Source organism: Rhinopithecus bieti, unplaced genomic scaffold, assembly GCF_001698545.2.
Source record: "Rhinopithecus bieti isolate Rb0 unplaced genomic scaffold, ASM169854v2 scaffold_15283, whole genome shotgun sequence".
Lineage (NCBI taxonomy): Eukaryota > Metazoa > Chordata > Mammalia > Primates > Cercopithecidae > Rhinopithecus > Rhinopithecus bieti.
This window is the reverse complement of record NW_016808172.1, coordinates 430,173-451,435: the sequence shown is the minus strand read 5'-3', so window position 1 is coordinate 451,435 and position 21,263 is coordinate 430,173. Positions and strand designations below refer to the sequence as shown.

At 59.7% G+C, this 21,263-nt stretch overlaps 2 protein-coding genes across 2 annotated transcripts in view; both read right to left on the bottom strand.

The window, feature by feature from the left end:
- Positions 1–41: 41 nt before the first annotated feature.
- On the bottom strand, positions 42–10,260 carry WDR18 (WD repeat domain 18). Its single transcript, XM_017885663.1, is given in 12 exon segments — positions 42–385; positions 533–601; positions 2,413–2,579; positions 3,279–3,348; positions 3,350–3,403; positions 3,476–3,550; positions 3,636–3,673; positions 3,676–3,784; positions 4,292–4,433; positions 4,700–4,833; positions 8,270–8,380; positions 9,932–10,260. Coding segments are annotated over 12 exon segments (1,347 nt in total). The 5' UTR covers positions 10,178–10,260; the 3' UTR covers positions 42–253.
- Positions 10,261–12,335: 2,075 nt separating this feature from the next.
- ARID3A (AT-rich interaction domain 3A) overlaps positions 12,336–21,263 on the bottom strand; it is a 52,578-nt gene continuing 43,650 nt past the window's right edge. The window contains exon 8 of the mRNA XM_017885630.1: positions 12,336–12,602. Within this exon, the coding sequence (XP_017741119.1) occupies positions 12,336–12,602 (267 nt within the window). The remainder of the gene's footprint in view (positions 12,603–21,263) is intronic.

Here is a 21,263-nt window from a genome sequence, read left to right as displayed (position 1 = left end):
CACCAGGCCACACCCGGACACAAGGAGGCAGGAGAGGAGAAGCCTTTCATCCTCTTTTGTTAAAAACAGGCTAGCACCAATGAGACGAGTGCCATGAGACACCAAGACGGCCCAGTCACAGAGGAAAAGCCCGAACACGACACAGAACTCGGGAGAGTCCAGGCCTGGGCTGGTGGGGGCCACACCCGCGGGCTCCGGTCGCTGGGAGGCGTGGGGCTCAGGCCTGGGAGCCTCGGGCCCGGGTCACCTGGCCTCACTTGGCCGGCCGCGTGATGAAGCGCGTGGAGAAGTCGAACAGGTCCCGGTTGATCTTGCGCAGGTTGCGCACCTCATCCTCCAGCTCCGTTACACGGACCCGCAGCTGGTCCTGGCCACCAAGCACGCTCTGCGGTAGGAGTGGGGGTCAGAGGGCGGAAGTGGCCTGGGGTGCGCTGGAGTGGGGGCCACTGGCCAGGACTGACCCCAGTCTCAGGCCCCGCCCAGCCGGAGGCCACCCCTCCCGAGGCCCCGCCCAACCCGAGGCCCCGCCCACCTTCTCCATGGTGCTGCACAGGACGGCCTGCAGCTGCTCGGTGCGGTCCAGGTAGCTGGGCTCAGAACCCTGCAATACAGTGGGCTGCGTGACCTTGGGCTGTGTCCTGTCACACACCACACGCTTTGCCCATCCCACCCCCGCTATCGTGGGCACTCAGGGAGGGGCCACCGTGACGCCTACAGAAGGGGAGACTGAGGCAGGGGCATTCACCTCCCTCGAGCCTGCAGATGATAACCCTGACCCTGGCCATGCAGCCATCACCCAGCGCCTCAGATCCTCCACGACTGCGCCCAAGGATGGGGCTGGGGATATGAGTGCAGATGACCACACCACAGACAGGGGGCCTGGGCCAGGCCTGGAAGGATCGGCGATCCCAGGGAAGGCTCTGGGACACAGGGCCGGACTAGGGCCTCACAGACAGTGACCACCTCCAGCCATGGGGAGAGCCCAGCCGGCCCAGCGAGGCCACTGCCCTGGGCAGAGGGACCAGTCGCTGGGGGGTCGGAGGTCAGGAACCCGCCTCCTGGACGCAGTGTGTTGGGCCCCAGCAGCGCGTGTGGGACAGGCAGACATTCCAGTCAGTGTCAGCTGGATTGCAACAAGCTGGCAGCCATTGCCGGAGGAAGGGAGTCAGGTGGGGTGGCCAGGAAAAGGTGGTGGCATTACCGGAGGGCGTGGCCTGGCCCCCTCCAGAATCTCACCGTGAAAAGCTGGGTGGGGTTCTGGGGAGGGCACTTGGCTGGGCAGGAAGCGTGGGAGCCGCCGCTGCCCTGGGAGGAGGCAGTGGCCGGGCAGGCACCCTAGCAGGGAGCTGGCTCCGTGCCACTGGAGGCCTGTTTTCACTCTGAAGGTTCCGGCACTTTCTGAACACAAAGGCGCGCCCCCCTTTTGCCCATGCTGTTAGCGGTCAGTCTAGCCTGTGCTCCTGGCCTCCTTTGGTCTGAGTGGCCTGCGGATGCCCAGACGGTGGAGGTCCCTTGCCTGCCTGCCCCGAGCCCACTGGTAGATGTGGGAAGACAGAGTGTCACTCCATCAGTCAGCATGGACAAGGAAGATAACGGCATCTCCTGGTGCAGGGTCTGTCAGGCTGTCAGGCACCCTCCAGATAAAAAAATCAATCTGTACTCAGGTAAGAAGAGGGCGCGTGGGAAGAAGTGCCAACCGCCAGAGCCCAGCGAGGGACACAGACAGTGACGTGAGACACCAAGGGCGCAGGCAGCTCCCTGAAGATCGGGGAGTGGGGCGGAAACACGCCGGGAAGCCTCCCCAGGCTCCAGGACCCCCCAGCCCCCACCCCAGCCAACCCCAGGGAAGAGTTCTGGAAGTCACTCTATCCTCAGAAGGTGCAGGAGCCCACCCTGGTACCTGCACAGAGCAGGGGGCGGTGCTGAGCTGCAGGGGGTGAGGATGTGACTGTGGTCAGGCAGAGGCTGCCCCGAGCCCACGTGGGAGCCACATGCAGCCATCAGGGCCCCACCTGCTCCCTGCCCTGCACGGCTGCTCCTGCACCTTCCGCAGCCCAGATGTGAAACTTTTGCTCCTCGCAGCCCGAAATATGGGGCATCAGCCCTTTGCAGAAAGACCTAGCTGACCATCAGATCTCCAGCGGCGCGAAGGCTGGTGTGTGGGGTGCGCAGTTCGGCCCTGCTGGCCGGGGGACGAGGGGTGGTTAACTTATCGGAGCCTCTGGGTCCACACCGAGAGTGGGCAGAGGGCCCTGCGGGCATCACCATGCCGCTCACAGGATGCGCTCTCCAGTGCTGGGCTTGGGGGGGAACCGCCGCACTGGCGTCAGGATTGAGGGAGCGAAGGAGCCCAGGGCCTGCGGGGTCTTCCGAGACCAAAGGGCAGTGGGGGTTCCCTGCAGGGGGCCGTACCTGCTGGTGGAGGCCCAGGCGCAGGGTGAGGCCACCGTGGCGCGGCTCGTCCCCGTGCTCTGCGCCCAGCAGGTGCTTGTTGAAGTGGGGCAGCGGCAGGCTGGGCCTGAAGTCTGAGCTCAGCATGCTGACGGGCGCCAGTAGGATGGTGGCGTTGGTGACTGGGCCTGGGGGGCGCGGTGGTCAGGCCCCACCCCACAGCAATCCAGGTTCCACCCCATCCACGGCAGTCTCCGCCCCCAGCCAGGCCCCGCCCCATCCCTGCCAGGCCCCACCCCCACAGCAAGCAGGTTCCGGGCCCGCATCCAGGGCAGTCTCCGCCCTCAGTCAGTCCCCGCCCCCATCCCTGCGCAGGCCCGCCCCCCACAGCAAGCCAGGTTCCGCCCAATCCAGGCAGTCTCCGCCTCAGTCAGTCCCGCCCCCATTGCCCAGGCCCCGCCCCCCCCAGCAAGCCAGGTCGTCCCCATCCAGGCAGTCTCTGCCCTCAGTCAGTCCCCGGCCCCATCCCTGCCAGGCCCCACCCCACAAGCAGCCAGTGTTCCCGCCCCCATCCAGGCAGTCTCCGCCCCAGCCAGGCCCTGCCCCCATCCAGGGCAGTCTCCGCCCCCAGCCAGCCACCCACAGCAGCCATGGTCTCCGCCCCATCCAGGGCAGTCTCCGCCCCCAGCCAGGCCGGCCCCCATCCAGGGCCAGTCTCCGCCCCCAGCGCAGGCCGCGCCCCATCCCTGCCACGCCCCACCCCACAGTCAAGCCCAGCCTCCCGGCCCCCAGTCAAGCCAAGCCCGGAGCTCAGGCGGCTTTTTCCCTTGGATCTCCCTCCCCGCCCCCTGCCACGCTGCCGCGGGCTGAGCACGAGGCGCGCCCACCTTGAGGGCCACGTCGGATGCACTGTTTGCTCTGCGCCACATCCCAGAGGCGCACGGTATCATCGTGGGAAGCCAGAGAGCAGCACGCTGCCGTCAGTAGACACCGACAGGCAGTCACCTGGTTCCTAGGGGAAAACAGACAGGCAGGGGCAGGCAGACGACACCAGGACGTGCTCGGAGCCCCGCCCCGTTCCCACGTCGCCCATCCTGGCACCTTTGAAGACCTTCCGGCGATTCCTGCTCGGCTGGAAGTTCCTCTCCCTCTGTCCGGGCTGCGAAGGCCGAGACGGCGTGAGCCACAGGCCCGATGCCCTCAGTCCAGGCAGGTGCAGCCCCAGACCGCCAGGGCACGTCAGCCCAGTGAAGAAGATCGACCTGGAAGATGGAGCCCTCGCGCCGCCGCAGAACATGTGGTGCTCAGGCCAGGTCCATGGTCACCCGCCATGATGGAGCACATCGAAGAGGACGGAGAGGAGCCAGCTCCCCGGAGGGAGACCTCCCCACAGCTGCGGCGGGGCAAAGGCTGGGGCCGGCCTGGCGCCGGGGAGCTCGAGGACCCGTAGGGAACCAGGGGCAGTCAGGGAGGTCAGGCCGTCGGCGTGTCCTTCTGGGCCCTATGGCTGGGACTTTGGAGCGAAAGCCGGTCATCATGTGGGTCTTGTGGGATAGGGACAGGCCGGCTGCTGAAAACGAGCTTGGTCTCGGTCTGATGACCCGGTGGGTCTCGCCTCCCAGGACCACTGGCCACGAGCTCAAACGTAGTGATGCCCTTCGATTCCCGCAGGCGCCAGGGAAGCCGGGCCAGAAATCGGTGAATGAGTGGGAATTTCCAGGCTGCAGACCTCCCTGACGTCGAGTACCTAGGGAATTAAAAATCGTCTGGAGCCCCTGACAGCAGGTGGATGGGGGAGATCGGCGATTCCTGCATTCCTGGCTGCGAGCTCGCTCATGGACTGCGGGTGGAGGGGTGGGAGGAGGTGGGGGGAGGGGTGGGGGGGTGGGGGCGGCTGTACCTTCACCGTCTGGTCCAGTGAGGAGGTGGCCACCCGGGCCAGGGGGCCCCCAAAGCCACAGTGCAGGTCCGTGATGGGGAGCGTGTGGTGAGACCAGACGTGCCGGGGCGCTGGGATCCTAGAGGGGTCGGCCTGCAGCACGCTGGGCGGGGTGAGGCGGGTACTCAGCAGGCGGGGAGGGGAGGGAACAGGGCAGTCCAGCACCCACCTCACGCACACACCTGCCTCCACTCAGCAGTCTGGCCCGCCTCACCTGAGTAAACTCAAGGCTCAGCCCCCACGGCCCCCAGGAATGATCACTCTGTCCTCTGCACTCCAGCCCCCAAGAGAAGCCCCTTCCCACCAGGGGCCTTGGCCCCTCCTCTCCCCGCCTGCGCCCAGGTGTGGGCCAGGTGTGCAAGGCACTACCTGCAGAGGCTCCAAGCCAGCACCAGGCAGTCCTTGCCCCCTGAGATGAAGTGGCTGCTGTCCCCTGTGAACTGCAGGCAGGAGACGTCCTGGTAATGTCGACTCAGGATGACCAGAAGGTTCCCGGTGGAGACCTGTGAGGGGCAGAGGGCATCCAGGTCAGGGGAGGAAAGGGCGGGCTGCAGCCCAGGGAACCCCATGACCACACGGCCATGGCCACACTGTCGCGCCCCTGCCTCAGTTGGGTGAGCACCTGTTCCCGCCTCATCCCCACCTGTGTGAGGGCCCAGGAGAGGGGCAAGTCTCCTGCCCTTCCCTGCTGCCTCAGGGAGGTGCCGGTCCCATGAGCCTGACCCCAGGGAAGGCACGGGCTTCCTGCACAGGCCCTGTAGGAACGGCTGCACTCAAGACCTGTAGGCAGCTCCCACCACTCAGCGGGAAGTCGCTTCTGGGCAGGCTGTGGTGGCCTGACCGGGGGTGGGGGCAGGAAGCCTGGCAGCTTGTCTGAGCAACAGGACAAGGAGCACTTTCCAGGACGCCTGGCGAGGGCTGAGATCTCTGGTTGGGGTTGTGGGTTGAATCGTGTGTTTCCCCCCAAAAAGCTTTTTAAAGTCCGGACCTGGAATCTGTGAATGGTTGTCTTTGGATGCAATGTCTCTGCACATATAATAAGTTAAGATGAGGTGGTTCTGGGGCTAGGGCCTCCATCCCGTGTGTCCCGGCTGTGGTAAGCTGAGAGAAGTGCAAACACGCAGGGGGCTCCACGTGGCAGCAGAGGCAGGGGAGAGTCACCCACAAGCCAAGGGCGCCAAGGGGCGCTGGCCACCACCGGAGAGGTGGGGAGGCTCCTCCTGGGGCCTCCAGGGGCAGTGTGGCTCTGCGGACAACTTGATTTAGGACTTTTGGCCTCCAGGATGGGGGCCGAGTTTCTGCTGTCGAAAGTCCCTGTGTGTGGTGCTTTCTTGGGGCAGGCAGGGCCTGCTGAGCCCAGATCTGACAGGCCATGCCCTCTCTGGGCCTCAGTTTCCTCACATGCAGAACCCAGGGTGGCCGAGGAGGGTTAAATGGCACCAGATGAAGCAGGGTCCAGGTCAGTCCCAAACCACAGATGGCAGTTCTGGTGACCACCACTGCCCGGGGCCGGTACACACAGGGCAGCATCAGAGCATCAGTGCCTCCTAGGAGGTCCCTGTCCCCGTGGCATGGGAGAGGCAGACCAGCCCCCGCTCCACAGCTCCGGCTCTCAGGTTTCCAGCCCACTCCTGACTCACCACTCACAAGCCCGTCATGCACACAGAGAATAGGAGGAGGATTTCAACCGTGGCAGGGGGCACAGTGGAGGCAGTCCGGCCTGAGCTCCAGCTGAGCACATGGGGCACCCCCTTGTGGTCACAGCTCATGCCGGTCAGAAACTCTCCAGGAGGGCCAGCCACAGTGGCTCACACCTGTCATCCCAACACTTTGGGAGTCCGAGGAGGGCGGATCACCTGAGGCCAGGAGTTCCAAACCAGCCTGACCAACATGGCAAAACTCTGTCTCTACTAAAAACACAAAAATTAGCCAGGCATGGTGGCAGGTGCCTGTAATCCCAGCTACTCGGGAGGACTGAGGCAGGAGAATCACTTTAACTCAGGAGTCCGAGGTTGCAGTGAGCTGAGATCGAGCCACCACACTCCAGCCCGAGCAACAGAGCGAGACTCCATCTCAAAAAAAAAAAAAAAAATGGAGGAGGCTAGGGGAGCAGGGGTCTGGTAGTGGGTGCCACCCAGCACACTGTCCCCAGCCAAGAACAGGAAGGGGTCCCGCCTAAGACATCCCCCGTGGGGCGATGATACATTTAATTCCTACCCACATGCCCTTCTGTCAGACTGACAGCCACCAGGGTCAGGAGGTCTATCGTGAGGGGTGACTTGTGAGCTACTGCCTCCCTGCCTCAGTTTCTCTCTCAGCAACAGCATCCTAGTTTCAAAATCATGGACTGAGATTTAAAAGCCTTGGGATGCCAGGCATGGTGGCGCATGCCTATAATCCCAGCTACCTGGGAGGATCGCTTGAGTCCAGGAGTTCCAGATCAGCTACGGCAATGTAGTGAGACCCCATCTCAAAAATAAGTTTAAAAATTACATACATACACACGTGTCCTGGGGGTGAGATAATGATGCCTCCTGTCATTCCTGTGCTCCCCGCCACCTCCCCCCCGCCTTTTTTTGAGGCAAGGTCTTGCTCTGTCATCCAGGCTGGAGTGCAGTGGTACGATCTCAGCTCACTGCAGCCTTTGCCTCCCGGATTCAAGTGATTCTCATGCCTCAGCCTCCCAAAAAGCTGGGATTATAGGTGTATGGCGCCACGCCCAGCTAATTTTTGTATATTTTAGAGATATGGGTTTTCACCATGTTACCCAGGCTGGTCTTGAACTCCTGGCCTCAAGTGATCTGCCCGTCTCAGCCTCCCAAAGTGCTGGGATTCCAGGCATGAGCCACCATGCCCATCCCCCTGGTGGCCTTTTTATCTCTCAGAGAATCCTCATGCCCACCCAGCCCTCTCAGTTCTCTGAGCAGCCCACTGGGGGAGGCAAGGACGAGGTCAGGAAGGGCAGAAACAGGGTTACCTTTGGGTCTTCTGGCTCCAAATCTTGTACTGGCTGCCCTCCTCTATGTGGGTTTGAGGGCAGGTCTCCCCCCAGATATAATGAACCATTTGTAACAACACAGCCAACGATCTAACACAGCAGCTACGATATGGGCCAAATCCCAAGAGGCCTGGCTTTGTGAATGAAGTCTTCCCGGCACCACCCACTCACGCACACATTATCCAGGGCTGCTTCCCTTAACCAGGGCGGAGCTGAGAGGCTGACCTAAATGCAAAGCCTGAACAGTTCGCTCTGTCTCACCGCGAGAGCATGGCAGGATCCGGGCGGTGAATGTGTCTAGGGGTTGCTGTCACCTGGTTGCTCCAGCGGGAAGAAAAAGGAGGCACTGGCTGGGCACAGTGGCTCACACCTGTAATCCCAGTACTTTGGGAGGCCAAGCCAGGTGGATTACGCGAGGTCAGGAGTTTGAGACCAGCCTGACCAACACTGTGAAACCCTGTCTCTACTAAATACAAACAGATTAGCCAGGTGTGGTGGCGGGCGCCTGTAATCCCAGCTACTCAGGAGGCTGAGGCAGGACAATAGCTTGAACCTGGGAGGCAGAGGTTGCAGTGATTACTGGCATGAGCCACTGCACCCAGCCCTTTATAACTGTCAAGTTACAAGTGCCAGGTGCTGCCCCCTGCCTGGAAGAGATGCCCGCTAGCTCTGGAAGATGCTGTGGTGTGTGTGTGCTGGGGACTGGGCTGCACCGGGCTCTATCCAAGCACTCAAGGCAGGATTAGGGCCACTTTGGGATTCGCAAGAGTCTCGAGGGGACCTGGAGAAAGGAGGCAGCAGGGTGAAGCTTAGGCTGTGACCCCTGAACAGTCACCCATCCCAGGGCCCCAGGCCACATGGTCTTTCCCTGGTGCCCTGCAGGCAAGGCTCAGATGGGCTGAGATGTCCTGTGGGAAACCCTCACGCTTTGTGCCTCTTACCTCCCACAGGTGGATGCTTTCTGCAACTCCTGCCAGGACGTAGAGACCGTTGGGTGACGTGGTCAGACAGGTGACAGGCCCAGGGCACATGATCTTCTGCTGGAGCTGGTCCTACGGATGCACAATCAGCCTCATGAGCCCGTGCAGGAGACGGGAGCCCCTACAGCAGTGAAAGGCGAGGGGAGGGGACGCCTGGGCAGTGGTTAAGAGCACCAGGGAAAGGAGTCGGGAGCAGGGTGGTTTGAGCAAATGCATGGTCCAGCAAGGAAGTGTTCGCCCCTGCAAGAGGCTTTGAGGCTGGAGGTGGTAGATAAGAGGAGGCTGGTGCCTCCCCCTGAGGGCCAGAGGGACCCTGGCTGGGAGGAACACAGGAACAAAACAAAGAGGGTCTAGAAGGACACTGGGGCCCAAGAGCCCAGTAGGCTTGTGCACCAATTCTTCTATCCATAATTCCAGCCTAAGACCCCAAGCCTCAGCTTCCTCCTCTCTAAAATGGGAAAACTCGGCCAGGCGTGGTGGTTCATGCCTGTAATCCCAGCATTTTGGGAGGCTGAGGTGGGCGGATCACTTGAGTTTAGGAGTTCGAGACCAGCCTGGCCAACATGGTGAAACCTTGCCTCTACAAAAAATACAAAAACTAGCTAGGTGTGGTGGTTGGTGCGGGTCTGTAGTCCCAGCTACTCAGGAGACTGAGGTCTGAGAATCTCTTGAACCCTGGAGGCGGAGGCTGCAGTGAGCCGAGATCGCACCACTGCCCTCCAGCCTGGGCGACACAGTGAGACCCTGTCTCAAAAATAAAATAAAATGGGAAAAATTTATGAGTTGTGCGTGGACTCCATCAGGCAATGCCATAGCACAGAACCAGTCCCAAGAGATCTCAGTGTGCGCACAGGGGAAGGGAGTAGCTTCAGGGACTGGCTGCATTTTGGGCTTGAGGGTAGAGGTGAAACAGTGGGCGACGGTGAGTATCTGCTTCTTTATTGGAGGGATAAACGCATGAGTCTCCTGCGCCACTCCTTCATGGGGGACTCCCCCAGATCTCGGTCCTTCTCCCTCTTCCTGCAGAACCACAATATCCACAGAGCTCACAGTCATTTTTTTTTTTTTTGAGACGGAGTTTCACTCTGTCGCCCAGGCTGGAGTGCAGTGGTACGATCTCGGCTCACTGCAAGCTCCGCCTCCCGGGTTCCCGGGTTGTGCCGCCTCAGTCTCCCGAGTAGCTGGGGCTACAGGCGCCCGCCACCACGCCCGGCTAATTTTTTGTATTTTTAGTACAGACTGGGTTTCACCGTGTTAGCCAGGATGGCCTCGATTTCCTGACTTCGCGATCCGTATAGTCCCCTTTTATCAAATTTCGCGCGCCAAGAACTCGTGCATGCGCAATTGCCCCAAGGGACCCCCGGAGCGTCTCCATTTCCCCCACTGCCCCACCGCAGCCTAAGCCTGAGCCCCGCGCGTGCGCAGAGCGGCCTAACAGGTCGCGCATCTCCCCAAAGCCCCCAGACCCGCGCATGCGCAGAGCGCCCGAACGGAGACCTCCGCGCCCCACGCCAATTCCGACTCAGGGTGCACGCGGCCCCCACCAACCCATCCCCCGACTTTAGCCTCGGGCGCCCCGTGACCCCCGCAGCCAAGCCCAGCGGCGAGCCCGCACCGCCGCACCTTCCGCTGCAGCTCCCAGGCGCTGATGTAGTTCTTGCCCAGCTGCGCCGCCAGCAGATACTCGCCATTGAGCAGCGCCAGGCCGTGGGGTCCCGCCTGGCCGCCGCGGTAGGTGAGCAGGTTGGCGCCCGAGTGCAGTTCCCACACGATGCAGCTCCACATCGGGGCTGCGGAATCCGTACACACGGCCACCTCCATGGGCGCCGCCATCTTGCCTTCCCTACCGCCCCGGACGTGCGTCATCATCAGCGAGACGCGGACGAGTGCGCCACGCGGGCCAGAGCGGCGCACCCGCGGCTCCAGCGGGTGGCCGATCCGCGCATGCGCCCGTGCCTCGGAGAGGGGGCTTCCTTGTGAAGTGGGATTTCCCGCTTACCTGAGACTCGAGGGTCGCGCGGCCTGCTTAGAGATCTGGGGAGGCGACTTCTTCCAAGGCCCGGAGTCTCCGGCGATCAGTTAGTAGGTCTAGAGCCGGGGTACTAGACTTGGCCTTTTCCTCCTGGGCGTTTTTGGCCAAGTGACTCGACCTCTTGGATTCACTTATTTTTAAATGTTCAAATAATAAAGTTCCGACGGCACAGGCCTAAATGACACATTGCACCTAAAAGAGGAGAGCACACCCAACAACATGGTTCGTTGGCGATGAATACATTGGAATTCACTGCTTCCTTATTTATTTATTTTTGTAGAGCCGGGGTCTCGCTGTCCCGCCCAGGCTGGCCTCGAACTCCTGAGCTCAAGTGATCCTCCCCACTCGGCCTCCCAAAGTGCTGATTACAGGTGTGAGTCACCGCGTCCGGCCCAGTGCTTCCTTATTGGTCCATATCTGCCTCCTCTGGACCCCTCTTTAGGGGCCCCAGCATCTAAATTCTTGGTCGGATAACTTGGCATAGGTCAAACAAGTCGTCAGTTCTGTCTGAGCCAAGCAGGGTCTAACCTCACGGCACGGCTGCCCGTCGCGGGCCATGTCTGAAAATGGCATTAAGAAAAAAAAGGGGCCGGGCGCGGTGGCTCAAGCCTGTAATCCCAGCACTTTGGGAGGCTGAGGCGGGCGGATCACGAGGTCAGGAGATCGAGACCATCCTGGCTAACACGGTGAAACCCCGTCTCTACTAAAAAATACACAAAAAGCTAGCCGGGCGAGGTGGCGGGCGCCTGTAGTCCCAGCTACTCGGGAGGCTGAGGCAGGAGAATGGCCTGAACTCGGGAGGCGGAGCTTGCAGTGAGCTGAGATCTGGCCACTGCACTCCAGCCCGGGCGACAGAGCGAGACTCCGTCTCAAAAAAAAAAAAAAAGAAAAAGAAAAGAAGGGTCTGGGCGCGGTGGCTCACGCCTGTAATCCCAGCACTTTGGGAGGCCGAGGCAGGTGGATCACGAGGTCAGGAGATCGAGGCCATCCTGGCTAACACGGTGAAACCCCGTCTCTACTAAAAAATACAAAAAACTAGCCGGGCGAGGTGGCGGGCGCCTGTAGTCCCAGCTACTCGGGAAGCTGAGGCAGGAGAATGGCGTGAACCCGGGAGGCGGAGCTTGCAGTGAGCTGAGATTGCGCCACTGCTCTCCAGCCTGGGCGACTGAGACTCCGTCCCCAAAAAACAAACAAACAAACAAACAAAAAAAAAAAAAACGGAAAAAAGGCCGGGCGCTTTGGCTCAGGCCTGTAATCTCAGCACTCTGGGAGGCTGAGGTGGGTGGATCACCTGAGATCGGGAGTTCGAGACCAGCCTGGCCAACATGGTGAAACCCCGTCTTTACAAAAAGTACAAAAATTAGCCGGGTGTGGTGGGAGGCTGAGGCAGGAGAATCACTTGAACTCGGGAGGCGGAGGTTTCAGTGAGCTGAGATCCCGCCACTGCACTCCAGCCTGGGCAAATGAGACTCTGTCTCAAAGAAAAAAAATTAAATATTATTTATTTAAATATCTATCTAATACAGATGGGGGGGGTCTCACTGTGTTGCTCAGGCTAGTCTCAAACACCTGGGCTCAAGCCTTGACCTCTTAAACCGCTGGGATTACAGGCTTCAGCCACAACGTCTGGTCTAAAAACAGTTTTAAAATGTGGAATTAGGGCCGGGCGCGGTGGCTCATGCCTGTAATCCCAGCACTTTGGGAGGCCGAGGCAGGCGGATCACGAGGTCAGGAGATCGAGACCATCCTGGCTAACACGGTGAAACCCCGTCTCTACTAAAAATACAAAAACTTAGCCGAGTGTGGTGGCGGGTTCCTGTAATCCCGGCTACTTGGGAGGCTAAGGCAGGAGAATCGCTTGAACCCAGGAGGCGGAGGTTGCAGTGAGCCGAGATGGCGCCATTGCACTCCAGCCTGGGCGACAGAGCGAGATTCCGTCAAAAAAAAAAAAAAAGTGGAATTAGTTGCCAACCCGCTTAAAAAGGGAGCATTCGTTTAAAAGTCGGGATTTCCCCCGGGGGTTGTAGCTGTCCTGGGCCGTGTGTCCTCGAGCAGCAAGAGGCAGGGACTGGATGCTGGATGCGGGGTGCGGTCCCCGGAGATGGTGCGACCCCCGGCCCGCGGCTGCCGGCAGAGGGCACGGCCCGGGCAGGAGGCTGGCGCCAGAGCGTGCGGCGCCGCATCTCCGCTGGCCGCCAGGTGGCAGGCGCGAGCCACCGACCCGGGGCCCAGGCCAGAGGGAGGGCGGCCCTGGGGACCCGCCTGGTTGGCAGGAGGGGCCGTTTGAGCAGGCAGCCAACCGCAGGCCTGTGCGAAGGCCCTGGGGCAGGACCACAGAGCTGGGCCTGGATTTCATTTTATCCTGGAAGGGAGGGAGGGAGGGAGTCCAATCCCAGGACCTGCTGTGCCTCCAGAGTTTCCTCCAACCTCATTTTTATTTTCTTCATTTATTTTGCGACAGAGTCTTGCTCTGTGGCCCAGGCTGGAGTGCAGTGGCGCGATCTCGGCTCACTGCTACCTCTGCCTCCTGGGTTCAAGCGATTCTCCTGCCTCAGCCTCCCTAGCTGGGATTACAGGCGCCTGCCACCATGCCTGGCTAAGTTTTGTATTTTTTAGTGGAGATGGGGGTTTCACCATGTTGGCCAGGCTGGTCTCGAACTTCTGGCCTCAGATGATCCGCCCGCCTCTGCCTGCCAAAGTGCTGGGATTACAGGCGTGAACTACTATGGCCGGCCTCCAACATTATTTAAAAATTGGCAGGGTGCGGTGGCTCATGCCTGCAATCCCAGCACTTTGGGAGGCTGAGGTGGGTGGATCACCAGATCAAGATCATCCTGGCTAACAAGGTGAAACCCGCTACTAAAAATACAAAAATTATCTGGGTGTGGCGGCACATGCCTGTAATCCCAGACACTTGGGAGGCTGAGGTAGGAGAATCATGCAATCATGGCTCACTGCAGGCTCAAATTTCAGGGCTCAAGCCATCCTCCCACCTCAGCCTCCCAAGTAGCTAGGACCACAGATGCGCACCACAACACCTGACTAATGTTTTAATTTTTCGTAGATAGGGGCCACGTTGCCCAGGCGCGTCTTGAACTTCTGGGATGGAACCATCCTCCTTCCTCAACCTCCCAAGGTGCTGGGATTACAGGCATGAGCCACCACCTGGCCCGACCTGGAAGTTGTTAAATTCCTGGGTTCCAGGACACCCAGCAGGCCGGGCAGGTGTGGGCTGCTGCCATAGGCAGGAGAGGGCACGGGCAGCAGGAGGCCGATGGACTGCAGTCTCCACCTTCTCACAGGCCTCCTGCTGCAGCCCAGCCTGGGCCAGGCCTTCCTCCCCTCCTCCCCTCCCTGGGGACGTGGCCAGGCCAGGCTGCAGTGTGAGGTCAGAGGTCACCCCGCCCCCAGCCTGGTTCCTGGAATGAGGACAGACCAATTGTGTTGGAGCAGAGGGACAGAAGCCACACTTTGGGGGCGTCTCCAGACCACCCGGCGGCCGGATCGGATCTCATTGGTGCCAGCTTGGAGGTTGGGGGGTGGGTAGCCCGGGAGGGGAAACTGAGTTACAGAGGCAGGAACGTTCCCCTCGGGGTGTGAGGCACTCATTCTCCATCCCCTGCACATTTGTGGAGCACTGCCAGTTTGCAGGCACGGACGAACCCAGCCAGACCCCAGTCAGCTCGGCTGCCCCGTTTCGGCCCCACAGACCAATCCAGCAGTTCCAGCTGGCAGCCCCATCATGACCTGTGCCAGTGGGAGAGCAGCAGCCGGCTCCAGTAGCCTTCTGCTTTTGGAAGCCTTTCGGCCACCGCCTCTCCAGGCTGGGCTCTTAGCCAGCTCCAAAAATCTGCTATCAGTGGACGGTTTGAGTTTCACCTCCGGGAGCCTCCCGCCCTCCTAGCAAGCACCTAGCAGGCAGCCCAGGGAGGCGGCTGGGCTCTGAGAGGCTAGGGGGTGGCTGGGCCCTTCCTGGGCTGGGGAGGAGGTGGGGAGCTGAGTCCCTCCCTGGCTGGAGAGGGGTGGGGGGCCTGGAGAGGAGGTGGGGGGCTGAGTCCCTCCCTGGCTGGGGAGAAGGTGGGGGCCTGGAGTGGAGGTGGGGACTGAGTCCCTCCCTGGCTGGGGAGGGGTGGGGCTGAGTCCCTCCCTTCCAGGCTGGGGAACTGAGAGGCGCACCCCCTCTGACTCCCGCCTCTGAGGCCCTCAGCTGCAGGTGAACAAGCAGAGCCTGACGATCCAGTTTGCGGGGGGCGGGGGAGCTTTTCCAGAATTCTTCCGTCCTCTCCCTGGGGGCCGGGGGCTCCTCCAGGCGGCGAGTGGGCCTCCATCCCCAGGACCCAGGGTTTAGCAGGCTCATTTCTGGCTGAAGTGGAGAACGCCATTTTCCCTTCCGGGGCCAGGGTCTAACGTGGAACCAACCGGCTGGGACAGGTGTAGGGGGGGTTGTTGGTCCCTCACCTCCAACACAGCCCTGGGGAGGGACGTGTCCCGGCCAGCCTCGGCCAGGATGGTGCGCAGGGGGCCGGGCAGCTGAGTCTCGGCCTGTCCACCTCCGGCCACGCAGACCCACCTCCAGTCACGTTCCCTGGGCATGGGCCATGGGAGGGTGGACAGTGGGTTGGGCGGCCCAGGAAACCCTTTCCTGGGAAAATGTTGCAATGCCACTGTCTTTGGGTTTGTGGGCAAAGAAGGAGAGGCCTTTTATTTTTTAATTTTTAATTAATTAGTTAGTTAATGTTTTTAGAGACGGAGTCTCGCTCTGTTGCCCAGGCTGGAGTGCAGTGGCACGATCTTGGCTCACTGCAACCTCTGCCTCCCCGGTTTAAGCGATTCTCCTGCCTCAGCCTCCTGAGTAGCTGGGACTACAGGCATCGCCACCTCGCCCGGCTAATTTTTGTATTTTTAGTAGAGACGGGGTTTCACCATACTGGCCAGGCTGGTCTCGATCTCCTGACCTTGTGATCTGCCAGGCTCAGTCTCCCAAAGTGCTGGGATTACAGGCATGAACCACTATGCCCGGCCTAATTAATGTTTTTAGAGATGGAGTCTTGCTCTGTCGTCCAGGCTGGAGTGCAGTGGGTCGATCTCAGCTCACTGCAAGCTCCGCCTCCCAGGTTCTAGCAATTCTCCTGCCTCACCCTCCCAAGAAGCTGGGACTTCAGGTGCCTGCCACCACGCCTGGCTAATTTTTTGTATTTTAGTAGAGACGGGGTTTCACCATGTTGCCCTGACTGGTCTCAAACTCCTGAGCTCAGGCAATCCACTCACCTTGGCCTCCCAAAGTACTAGGATTACAGGCGTGAGCCACTGCATCCGGCCGGCTTTTTATTATTATTTTTAAGAGACAGGGTCCTGGTTGGTCGTGTGAGGCCAAGGCGGGTGGATCATTTGAGGTCAGGAGTTCGAGACCAGCGTGGCCAACATGGTGAAAACCTGTTGCTACTAAAATCACAAAAATTAGCCAGGCATGGTGGTGTGTGCCTGGTGCCTGTAATCCCAGCCACCTGGGAGGCTAAGTTGGGAGAATCACTTGAACCCAGGAGGCAGAGGTTGCAGTGAGCCAAGATCGTGCCACTGCACTCCAACTTGGGTGACACAGAGACCCTGACTCAAAAAAAAAAAAAACAAGGGAAAGGCTGGACACCGTGGCTCACGCCTGTAATCCTAGCACTTTGGGAGGCCGAGGCAGGCAAATCATGAGGTCAGGAAATTGAGACCAGCCTGGCCAACATGGTGAAACGCCATCTCTACTAAAAATACAAAAATTAGCCGGGTGCGGTGGCGTGTGCCTATACTCCCAGTTACTCGGGAGGCTGAGGCAGGAGAATGACATGAACCCAGGAGATGGAGGTTGGAGTGAGCTGAGATTGCGCCATTGCACTCCAGCCTGGGAGATAGAGCAAGACTCCGACAAAAAAAAAAAAAAAAAAAAAACAGGGGCCGGGCACTGTGGCTCACGCCTGTAATCCCAGCACTTTGGGAGGCCGAGGCAGGCAGGCAGATCACGAGGTCAGGAGATCAAGACCATCCTGACTAACACGGTGAAACCCCATCTCTACTAAAAATACAAAAATTAGCCGGGCGTGGTGACGGGCACCTATAGTCCCAGCTACCCGGGAGGCTGAGTCAGGAGAATGGGCTGAACCCGGGAGGTGGAGCTTGCAGTGAGCCGAGATCGCACCACTGCCCTCCAGCCTGGGAGACGCGAGACTCCGTCTCAAAAGAAGAGAGAGAGAGAGAGAGAGAGACAGGGTCTTGCTGTTGCCCAGGCTGGAGTACAATGGCATGATCACTGTTCACAGCAGCCACCATGCCCAGGTTTTATTTTTTTAAAATTTCTTGTAGGAATGGGGTCTCCCTATGTTGCCCAGGCGGGTCTCAAACTCCTGAGCTCCATCCATCCTCCCGCTCCAGCCTCCGAGTGCTGGGATTACGGGTGTGAACCTCCAGTCCCAGCTGAGTCCCTTACTATGTGCCGGGTTTGGGGGCTGCAAACTGGCTGTCCAGGGACCAACTCTGGCGCTTGGTCTTGTTTCCTAGGACCTGCACGGTGCTGCAAGGGAAAAGGTGAAAATGTGGCCGGCGCTGGAAAAGTTCCCTCCCCCAGCCACCAGGACGCCCCTGAACCCAGGAGGCCTTAGCTCCCGGTGGCTTCAGCTCCAGGCGGCTTCACCCGTGGGCTGATTCCTGGGGTCGTTTAGGAGGTAACGGAGGGCAAACCGCAGTGGGGGTCTCGGGAACAGGGTGTCCCGCTCGACCCAAAGGCCTCCATCTGGGCTGCGCAGAGGGCGGAGGACGCAGAGGGTGGAGGACGGGGGAGTCCTGTGCCTCCCGCCCAAGGAGCCGCACCCTCCTGTTGTGGGCAGGCGGGACTGTGTGTTGGCTGCAGAGGATGGAAATGAGTCTGTCAGAGCAAAGGGGGAGGGGGCTGTTCCTGGCAGTGGAACAGCTGTGTGAAGGCCCTGAGGCCGGACCGGGCCACCTGCCCTGGGAGCTCTGGTCAGATAATGCCAGCGGCACCCGCATGCAGAGCCCTGTTGGGGGAAGAGGCCTCCAGGAGGTGAGGGGTCAGGCTCACAGGCAGGTGGCTGGGGGTGCGCACACTGGCCCTGCCACACCTGTCATCCCAAATCCCTAAAACGGGATTGGTGTTGGGCTTTCCGCGAGGCCCAGAGGGGCCCAGAGCGGCCTCCAGGAGCTCCCCTCAGCCCTGTGGACCTTGGGGCCAGACCGTTCTCTGGGGTGGGGCTGTCCTGGGCACTCAGGATGCTGAGCAGCGTCCCTGGACTCCACCCACTCTATGTCAGGAGCTCCCCCAAGCTGTGACAACCACAGATGTCCCCAGACATGGGCCAGGGTCCCCTGGGGGCGGAATCACCCTGGTTAAGACCCCTGGGTTAGGGGATTCCACAGACCCCCTAGACTCTGCGTCCCGTGATCCTCTGCCCTGCTGGGGTCCCAGGAAGCTGCACACACTGAAATCCATGCCCTGAGTGGGGAGGCAGAGGAGGTGAGTCCCAGGAACTGGGGTCCCCTAGTTTACACCGTCTGCCCCATTGGGAGTTGATCCTGGTGTCTGCTGTGGGCAGGAAGAGAACTGCTTTTTCCCACCTTAAATAATTAAGGCAGAGTTTCCCAACTCCTGTTCTGTGGACGCTGAGGTGCCAGATTGTTCTCTGGGGTGGGGCCATCCTGGGCACTGCAGGCCACTGAGCAGTGTCCCTGGCCTCCACCCACTCCACACCAGGAGCACCCCCACAGCTGTGACCACCACAGGTGGCCCCAGACATGGGGCAGGGTCCCCCTGGGGGCACAGACCCTGGCTGAGGACCCCTGTTCTTTTTTTTTTTTTTTTTTTTTGACAGTTTCCCTCTTGTCACCCAGGCTGGAGGGCAGTGGTGCGATCTTGGCTCACTGCAACCTCCGCCTCTCGGGGTCAGGCGATTCTCCTGCCTCAGCCTCCCGAGTAGCTGGGACTACAGGCGTGCGCCACCACGCCCGGCTAATGTTGTATTTTTAGTAGAGACAGGGTTTCTCCATGTTGGTCAGGCTGGTCTCGAACTCCCAACCTCAGGCAATTGGCCCGCCTTGGCCTCCCAAAGTGCTGGGATTATAGGCGTGAGCCACCACACCCAGCCTTTTTTATTTTCTTCTTCTTCTTTTTTTTTTTTTTTTTTTTTTGAACGGAGTCTCGCTCTGTCACCCAGAACCTGAGTGGCAGTGCCAGATCCAGCTCCACCTGCAAGCTCCCGCCCCTCCCGGGTTCAATGCCATTCTCCTGCCCCAGCCCTCCCGAGTAGCCTGGGAACTAACAGCGCCCCGCCACCGTCGTCGCCCCGGCAGTTTTTTTGCTTTTTAGTTAGAGACGGGTTTCACCATGTTAAGCCCAGGATGTCTTCGATCTCCTGACCTCGTGATCCGCCCGTCTCGGCCTCCCCAAAGTGCTGGGAATTACAGGCTTGAAGCCACCGCGCCCGGCCTCCTTCTTCTCTTTTTTAAGAGCAAGAGTCTTGGCTCTTTGTGCTAGGCTGGAGTACAATGGCACAATCTTGGCTCACTGCAACCTCCGCCTTCCGGGTTCAAGCAATTCTCCTGCCTCAGTCTCTCGAGCAGCTGGGATTACAGGCATGCACCATCATACCTGGCTAATTTTTTTTTTTTTTTTTTTTTTTGAGATGGAGTCTTGCTGTGCCGCCCAGGCTGGAGTGCAGTGGCCGGATCTCAGCTCACTGCAAGCTCCGCCTCCCGGGTTCACGCCGTTCTCCTGCCTCAGCCTCCCGAGTAGCTGGGACTACAGGCGCCCGCCTCGTTGCCCGGCTAGTTTTTTGTATTTTTTAGTAGAGACGGGGTTTCACCGTATTAGCCAGGATGGTCTCGATCTCCTGACCTCATGATCCGCCCGTCTCGGCCTCCCAAAGTGCTGGGATTACAGGCTTGAGCCACCGCGCCCGGCCCATTTTTGTATTTTTAATGGAGACGGGGTTTCTCCATGTTGCTCAGGCTGGTCTCAAACTCCCGACCTCAGGTAATCAGCCCACCTTGGCCTCCCAAAGTGCTGGGATAACGGGTGTGAGCCACCGCGCCTGGCCAGACTCTGCTTTTGTATCTGTCTTCTGCCGCCGGGAACCAGACCTGGAGCGATGCTGGGCAGAGGGGGATAGAGCACCCCCTTCCACTCACCCCTGGCTGTGCTGGGCAGGGGTGACGGGTGGAACTGGAGGTTGAGGAGACACTAAAAGAGAACACCACCACAGGACACAGTGTTTTCTGTTAAAAGTCAGAAGTGTTTTGTCTTGTTTTAATATCTCATCAGCTTTACAGGGTTACAATCGTCTTAAATATTTCTGAAGTTTAAATACAATCTGCATAATAATGTTATTATAAAATGTAAACTTTCAGTGTTCTTTTAAATTTCAAAATCACACTTTTTTTTGGTCTTTTGTCTTTTTTTTTTTTTCCTTTTAATACCTGAATGTTCTGCAAAAACTGAAATTGTTACAGGCCACCCTGCCGCGGCCAGGGCGAGACAGGCTGGGCCCAGCCAGAGGTAGAGAGTAGTTTTACGGTTTTGTTTTGTTTTTTTTTAAAGTTTATTTATTTATTTTTTTTCTCCTATTACCTGAGTTTCAGGCGTGGTCCCCACGCCGTCTGATAAACCCCAGAGAAACTGAAATTTCACACGTCATGAATGAAAGGCTGAGTTTACGTTTGCCAAGAAAAAAAATGCAAAAGCACAGTTAGGGAATAAAGGGACAAAGTGAGTTAAAAAATGATAAAAGGAAGGAAATTCGACTGTACAGATGCATGACTCTTAACAACGACCTGGCTGCCCCCAGTGCCCCGTGCCCACCCTCCCGCCTATCCCCCCAACATCTCAGAGCAGGGGGAGCCCCCCTTGGCCTTGAGTGTGGGGTGCCCACTCAGTACGCAGCTAGGCCCCACGGTCCCAAGTGAACTCGAACCCGTCCAGGGTCCTTGTGGCTGAGGGGCTGCCTGACCCCTCCCGGTCTGCATAAGGGGGTTGCTGAGCTGCACCCCAGAAAGCCACCCCAACTTTAAACCCCCACCGACAGGCGGTGGTGGGAGATGGGCACGGCTGGGGTTGAACGGGGCTACCTGAGGCAGGGAGGACCCTCCGGAGACCACGGCTTCCTGCCCAGTATCCAGAATCGGGCCCCACAGACTCCCTGCAACAGCCTCCCATTTCCACGGCCAGCACGGCCATGGCCTTCAGTGCCTCCCTTCTCCTAGGCCGGGACCCAGCCTCGCGCCCACCCCCCACCCGCCCCCCGCCTGTCCCTACAATCATTGGAGTTAACAGCAGGCCCAAGTTCCCTGAGTTAGAATCCAGTTCCACCCACCGCCGGGAGGCCGGATTGCCCACACAGACACGACACACAGGATTCCCGACACAAACACGCAGCCTGAGAAACGCGGCCCAGCCCGCGGCCCTGCGCAGCCCCTCCCCAGCCTCCGAGGCGGGTGGGTGCACGGGCTGCCAGATGCAGCGGGCAGCCAGCCTCAGTGGCTGCTGCAGACCTTGGTGCACGGGAGGTGGGGGAGAGGCACCCCAGGGGCTCAGATTTTGGCATCAAAAGTCAGACCTGAGGTAGACAGAGATAGGCAGCAGGTGCCTCCCCCAGCGCGGGGCCCAGGCGTGGGACAGGGGTCTGGGGAGGAGCCCTGGAGGCTGGGGGGCACAGAGTTCAGGTGGTCCTGCAAATGGGGCCCGATTGTGTCTGGAGGTGAAAAGACACCCCCTTCCCAGGGTGATTGTGCTGCTACGGTGCCGGCCCCAGGAAGGGGCGGGGAGAACCTAGATACTCACCACCCCCTCCTGGAAAGGGGGTGTGTGTCCACAGCCCTGAGATCCGAGAAGGAAGTGGGGACCCTCCCCAAAGACACAGGAAAGTGACAGCCCCC